Here is a 7,500-nt window from a genome sequence, read left to right as displayed (position 1 = left end):
GTAATAGAGTCTATATCAGCTCATTATTTTCTTTATACACAGTGTGACAGAAGTATTGCTGTTTTATGGTAGGACAAAAGCAACTTTATTATTTTGTATTTGTGTACTGTCATGAATGAATATGAAACATATAACCATCAACAATGAAGATAACATGAAGAGGTAAAGAAGAGGGAGGAAACCTGTGTTTATGACTGTGAGTGCCACAGAAAAAAACATTCCAATTGGCACAGGAGCTCATTTTAGACACTGGGTATAGTTTGAATCACCTTCCTCTTCTCATTCTGCCTGTACATCCACTTTAGAGCAAAAGGTTGGCAACTTGCTGTTTGCCATTGCTCTATAAAGATAGTGCTTGCTAGAAACTGTGGATGAGTGCCATTCAAGGCTCTCTCTTGCTGATGGTAAAAGAAATTGATACCATCTAGGTTTTGGATGTCAGGTGAAATCTATTTCACTTAATATTATGGTAATTATAGTAATCATGAATGCAATTGTCATTACCAGACTTTCATCACTCATTACACAATAAAATAACACAGTGATCCAAGACCCATGAATGCCATATGCGTCATGATGCTTGTCGTCAGGCTCCTACATCATGTATGTCATGACACCTGTCCGCAATGGGTTAAGAAGAGAGAGTCTGTAACACTTTTCTCTTGCACTTCACATGATTGAATTGTAAACCTTTGTCTTTTATCAGTCATTAGTGAAGTGTTCATTACTACATTTTAGAATAGCAATAGGCATTTTTGTGGGTTAGATCACCTTCACATTGTATTTTTCCTTTTGTTGAAATTACAAGCTGTTTATTCTTTCATTTATGATGATGTATTACACCAAGGCTAATTAGTATATTATATGTAGATTCATGTTTCATACCATAGATCTAGAAAATGTTTGAAAACACACATCTTAAGATGCCCATCCCAGTGAATTAAAGATGAAAGATTAGGAGAATATTACTTTATTATAAAGTTTTGAAATCACCATAAGAATGGAAAGAAAATGTTTTTGATAAATATTTGAGTACAATTATTCAGATTTCTTTGCAGAGCCATTACCTAATAAATGCATTAATAGATGTGTATATGATATGATTTTGAATTTGTTTGTTCCTTTGTCTGAAACTCAAAGTTATAAGAGTAATAAACAAAAGTTATCTAAAAGATTAGGTATGTGTCATTATATTTTATTTTAGTTTTCAGGTCTATTTTTGCTTCACAGTGAAATAAGTCAAATATGTTTTTCTTTTTATTGATTTACAGTCATCTTCCATACGATGTAGATGGAACCAAGGGACTGCGTATCAAATTTTATTTACAAGGCCAACGCAGAACAGCAACAGCTCATCTTGATGCTCGGGAAGTAAGTTAACTTTATTTTTCTTATAGCAGGCTAAGGAACTTTAGCATTAAAGTCTGAAACTGTAGTTCTCTGTATTTGAGATTTGACACAAAAGCCTTGTGAATCCAAGCAAGAGGCTTGTGTGGATCATAATTCACCAAAGTGTAACAAATGGGAAGCTGCTTATCGTGTCTTGCCATGACAGTGGGAAACAAAGTATTCCACATTTTAATTTTACCTATTCACCCTCTCCCTCTTCTTTCCTGCAACTATTCTGGGGCACTGTTTAGATAGCTTCTTTCCACCAATGGATGATGGTCATGTGTTTGTTATTCCTTTACATATTTTATTTATCTGTGTCTATGTATTCTCTTGTAGATCTTTTAGCAGTGCCTGTGCCTTTTCTTTTATCATTTGGGTGCATCAGTGCTTTTTCTTATGGATTATTCGGCTCTTTTCTTTCACTTTATACCTATCATTTTCCTGGTAGATAGTGAGCGTTATGCTCAATGATGTTTTGTGAAATTTCCTTATGCACTATTGTGGTGTTTTTGTGTTTTACCCCTTGTTCTGAGTTCTTTTTCCTTATTGGATGCCTCAACCCATTTTTGAGTACCTCTCTGCTCTTTCTTTGTTGCCTTCTGCTCTTTCCATATCTGTTTTTTGTTTGCTGTGTGGTGCATTTGAAATGCCTTGCAACCAGTAAACTGGGCTTCTTCCTATGGAAGGGGCTGATACCAGTTGCTTATTGGTGCATGTGAGTCTGCCCTGTTGAGAAGGAGAGCAGACCTGGTCACACATATGATATGAGCTGTATCGCTTGGCAAAGACTTTCATTTGAAGGCTTTGTAATTGCATGCATTTTATTGCTTTCTGCTGTTATAGATTTCACACACACAACATATAAGCGACTATGCTCCTGTATTAAATTTGTAGTCTGACTGATATATAACATGAATCAAAGATGAAAAGAGTATGTGATAGACAATGAAGGACTTGGAAAGACAAGTACATGGAGGCATGTCAGGTTAGAGAGACCCTTGGTATGCCTGAATATCTTAAAACAGTATGCATCTTATGGCAATAGTCTAAAAGGACATTGTGTTAAAGATCTTATATAGGAACTGCATTTTTATAAAAGGTCAAGATGTTCATGTTATTGATGTATTTGCAAGATTTAATATGTATGTAAGATATATATATCCTGCAATATTGTTTTTAATTATGTACATATATTTTGCTTATATGATTGTTTCCATAATATTGTTGTACCATTCATGTGTAATATAACAAACACACATATTCGCACAGATACGCACACGCAATACGCACACACTCACGCACACGCTCACACACTCACGCACTCACTCACTCATGCAATCACGCAATCACACACTCACACTCTCACTCATTCACTCATTTACTCATTCACTACCTCACTCACTCACTCTCTCACTTGCTATCTATTGATGATGATCATCATAGTGAGGATAGGTATGTATGTATGTGTATAGTTTTTTGCATTATTTTCATTGATAATCATTGTAATTTACTTTTTTGTTCTACAGACATCATCAGGGTGGGAGTTTCGATATCTGTTTGTACAGCTTGATGCTTATCCATACGAAGTCATTGTTATTGAGGATAATCGAGGAAAATCATCTGAGTCAAGTGCAGCGCTTCCAGGCCTGGCAGATTCTCCAACTTTGTCACCTGAGAGTAATAGTGGTGTTGGAGGTCTCATCCCCATTTTACCTTCAAAGTGAAGTGTATCAGTACAACTGGGTGTTGAATGATTTATTGTTTCATGTTTTTCATTGTGTGCAAAGTTTAAAAGCTTGGATTTTAATGCCTTAAAGTAATATTTGTTTGGGACAATTGTATATTGTATATAGTTTTCAATGTTGTAATTGGAATAATTTTCTTACATTATATAGATATTAATTACCAGAATAAAGAATAATTTGGGCACCTTTTATTTAATTTTCTCAATCCTTAAAACAAGAGATTTAGGGATAATTATCTTTTAAAAGGCCATCACAAGCCCACAAAATATCTGAATGCAAAAAACAAAACAAAAAAAACCTTCTTTGATAATGTGAAAATAAAAAGTTAACTTGATGTACAGTGCATGTGTATCAACATTGATCTCTCTCTCTCTGTTCTAGAGATGTATGATTTAATCTATTTCAATCCCTTTTTTGATGTTTCATTTTCTTTGCATTATGTCATTTATTCTACTTTCAAAATTGACATGGTAATCATTTAAAATCATTCCAGGAGGATCTATAATAAATTTTATGAAAGGAAACAACAGGTACACAATGTAACTTTATCTGGATAGCATATCAGATTACAATAATCACTCCCTGTATTTCCCAAAGGTAGAGACAATTGATCCATTTAAGTACATCTTGAGCTCATGTGGCTCATCTCGTAAGTAGCATTATAGTATTACTATAGGACAGCATTTTTAAATATAGTATGTATTAAGGCTAAATTCTGAATACAGTAAAACTGCTTACTTGACAATATAGATGAATTGAAAGTCCTGAAGCATTTAGTTGTTTATATACTGCATAAGAAACAGCATTTCGAAAGTTTGAGTCAGTTCTATAAATTAGCTTAGCATGCCAGTGCGACCTGTATTACATCTCTAAATAAATACACAAAAATATAGCACACTCTGAGACTTGATCCTCTCTGAACCGTACAATTCTCTATATTTCTTGGTACTATCCACAACAACCAAGGCATCAAAAAAGCAAAGTAGTTCTAATTGAAATGATTCAATACAATTTTAAACCTATTCTACACCATTGTTGAGTAACAACAAATTTGAGATACAGTAACTGATTTTAGTGTTTGCATAAAAAGTTCACAGTCATTAAGTAACACACAAAAAATAAATAAAACATCTTTGATGAAATATCATTACCTCATCTTACCACTTGATATACTACTCTCCTAGAATCATATAAAAGCATTACAAAAGTAAAATATTGATGGCTCACACTGACTATCAACAGCACCAAGCTAGTTCCAAGCAATATATGGCAATGTGCAGTTTTCTACAATGGACATAACTGCCAATTATATAATTTTATCAATCATACAAAAACACATTTTATTTAAGTTAGCATTTTGAGGTCATGAGTTACTCAAAATACATTGCTTATTGTTTTCATAGCTCTGTAAACTTCATTTCAGAAATTAAAATACAACTCAACTTAGTGATTAAGTTATACATCATATTAGCTGGTTGTTGCAATTTTTTTTTTTTTTTCTAAAGCACCAATTTGCTCTTGTGGTCTTTTTGGAACATCATTTAACATCCAGTCACTATCATTAATAAAAAAAACCTTTTTGACACTTTCATAAAGTAAATATATATATATATATATATATATATATATATATATATATATATATATATATATATATATATATATATATTATATATATATATATATATATATATATATATATATATATATATATATATATATATATATATATATATATATATATATATATATATATATATATATATATATATATATATATATATATATATATATATATATATTTCCACAACCATTTAACAGAAATCATATGTGGTCGAATATTTCTTAGCTTTGATGTGAATTGCAGGTACATTACATAGTTTTGCTGAAATACCATACACAAAACATATAATTTAGTGAAATCTATATGCTTATTTCAGTTAGTGAGCTTGAAGAACGACATAGTCACTGCGATGATGGGGAAGGGCACAGTACATGTTTGTTAACCTTATCTGCCAAAGATGAAATAGCAGCCATCACCTCATCAAGGCGATACTCCAAACTAGACAGTCGATGATCTGAAACTGAATGTTCCTTCTCAAGTACTACGTCCTTTGCAGCTTCGATCTGGGCTTCCTTTAGATGGAATGAATGGCAGTCACAGACGTGCCAGCGGTCCATCCCTCGGTTAGGATAGACAGTAATACGGCGTTCACGAAGACAGGACTGGAACATAAGCGTCCTTCGCCCCATCCAGTTTAAGAGCTTTGTGGCTGGATTAGAGGCATCTAGACAAGTTCCAAGGAAACAGTCTTCTCCACCATTTTCACAGCATGTAATTGGTCCCGGAAGAATCCTCTGAAATGGGCTTGCTAGAAATACGGATTCAATGTAAGAGATGAGTTCAACACGACTACTGTAGCTAACGATTTCCGCTTCTTGCTGAATCTGCTGGATATCGCTGACAGCTAGACCATTGAGAAGATTCATCAGCACCAAAACAATGAGGAAAACAAACAATACAAACAGCAAATGGGATGAAACAGGCAAAGTGGAGAGGGGGAGGTCTGTGTATTCAATTTCACCTGTAGTCATGGCAATAGTCTTCAGGAGTGACTGGTGATACGTCTTAAAGTTATCATCAACTTGAAACACTAGATAGAAACTAATACTGAAAGCAACAATCATGAAAGAGAACATGATAATGAACTTCAGGAAATTATAGGTCACTGTAGTGAACATTGTGATGTACACAGCCAGGTACGGATGACGGCCAAGCAGCAAGATAAACTCAATCCATGAGAAAAGGACCAACCACGCTGAGAGACTCTGCTGTGGCCCCGCACTCAGGGGTAAGAACAGGAGCACGAATGTCAGCACCACAATGGAAATCTCAAGCCAGTTCTCCAAACGGGATACATAGAGTCTCCAAGACACACAAAATTGTATTCCTTCTCTTACAGCTATGTAGAGTGCAAAGACTGAAATCACTGCTTTAAGAAGGAATTTAATTACCATGTTTTCCTTCATCTTCTCCATTGTCATTCCTTGATCAGGATTAGACTCTACTGAGTTGTTCATGCTTGTAATCTCGGTTTCATTCTGTGAGGCGGCTTCTGAAGGATCTATAAATGTTCCAAAGTATATCAGTACATAAGCAGTGAGAAGAATAAGAAAGGCAGTATAAGCAATTATATTAAAGAAATAATACTGCCTAATTCTCTGCCACTTCAGAAATAGGAAGGTGTCGATGATTGGGTGCAAGAGAAGACGACGATGCTTGCGTGAGCTGCTCAAGAACCTCAGACATTCAGTCTCGGGTTGCTGTGAAGCCTGTGCTGGGGCTAGCATGCTATAGTGCATGATGATTTCAAAGTCTCGATCAGCAACATTGTTCTTGTACTTGATGCAATCATTAAGTACTTCCTCGAGGACTGACGCCTGAATACGCGTGATAGCAAGGGTGCCAAACTTATTCCTAATGCCCAGATGAGCCCCATTCAGAAGCAGTGTGCGTACAAAGCTTTGGTCATCACAAAGGACTGCGTAATGCAGAGGGGTATTGTCAAACTCGTCCTGGGCATCAATGTCAAGGTAACGTTTCTTCTCTAAGAGCAAGTTCAAGCACTTCTTGTAATCAACGCCTTCACTGTTCTCAGGATATTCTCGCTTCACTGCCTTGTGGAGTGGTGTCTCCTTCCTTTGATCACAGTGTTTTAGGGCTCCCTTTTCCAATTCCCTCAGGGACTTCATGGCATCAATCAACATTTCAACAATCTTGTAGTACCCATTTCTCGTAGCATACAGGATAGGTGACATCTTGCTAGTGTCATCCTTTCTCACTGGATTTGCCCCGTGTTTTAGAAGCACCTCTACGAAATCCTGCATACCGTTGTCGCAGGCATATTGAAGGAGTGTGTATTCCCCATGGTCTTCCTCGATAATGGAAGCCTTAAACTTCACTTCATCGGAATTGTCCACCTCTTGAAGAATTTCCTTGAATAACTCAATATCACTATCTTTGAGAGCATCATAAAGTTCTTCCCCATAGAATCGTTTGGGCTTTTCGATCACAGAAAAGTCAATGGTTTCCAGGAGCCCAGGTAACTTCTTGCGAATAATGTCGCCGGCTGTCTTATTGCCCACGGCGCTCTCGATATTGGCGCCTTTCAGAATCATCTGCCGCACCATGTATTCCCAGGACTTCATGGCTGCCATGTATAGCGGCGAGGAACCGTTGCTGTCTAGACTGTCAATTTTGATCCTTTTACAGCCCAAGAGAATGTCGAGGAATGTTTTGTAATCATCTTCATTGGTCTTCCAGCGTGTGGCCAGGATGTGGAGCGAAGTTCGCCCAAACTCT

The 7,500-nt window shown here is 35.9% G+C and overlaps 2 protein-coding genes across 7 annotated transcripts in view; one reads left to right on the top strand and one right to left on the bottom strand.

The window, feature by feature from the left end:
- Positions 1-3,321, top strand: part of LOC122256293 (mitochondrial import inner membrane translocase subunit Tim21) — a 16,007-nt gene extending 12,686 nt beyond the window's left edge. For all 3 annotated transcript variants that reach the window (XM_086547761.1, XM_086547762.1, XM_086547763.1), the window contains exons 5-6: positions 1,272-1,371; positions 2,919-3,321. In XM_086547761.1, the coding sequence (XP_086403887.1) occupies positions 1,272-1,371; positions 2,919-3,116 (298 nt within the window). In that variant the 3' untranslated portion in view covers positions 3,117-3,321. The remainder of the gene's footprint in view (positions 1-1,271; positions 1,372-2,918) is intronic.
- Positions 3,322-3,668: 347 nt separating this feature from the next.
- The window catches only part of LOC122256294 (transient receptor potential cation channel subfamily A member 1), a 35,749-nt gene continuing 31,917 nt past the window's right edge, over positions 3,669-7,500 (bottom strand). For 2 of the 4 annotated variants that reach the window (XM_043020854.2, XM_043020855.2), the window contains exon 5: positions 3,669-7,500. This exon is cut by the window's right edge and continues 110 nt beyond it. In XM_043020854.2, the coding sequence (XP_042876788.2) occupies positions 5,103-7,500 (2,398 nt within the window). In that variant the 3' untranslated portion in view covers positions 3,669-5,102. The other 2 variants (XM_086547760.1, XM_043020857.2) reach the window with 2 other exon arrangements.

Source organism: Penaeus japonicus, unplaced genomic scaffold, assembly GCF_977035675.1.
Source record: "Penaeus japonicus unplaced genomic scaffold, GWHDUDI00000001_assembly GWHDUDI00000019, whole genome shotgun sequence".
Classification (NCBI taxonomy): domain Eukaryota; kingdom Metazoa; phylum Arthropoda; class Malacostraca; order Decapoda; family Penaeidae; genus Penaeus; species Penaeus japonicus.
Note: the sequence above shows the minus strand (reverse complement) of the source record. Positions and strands in the feature narration are given on the sequence as shown.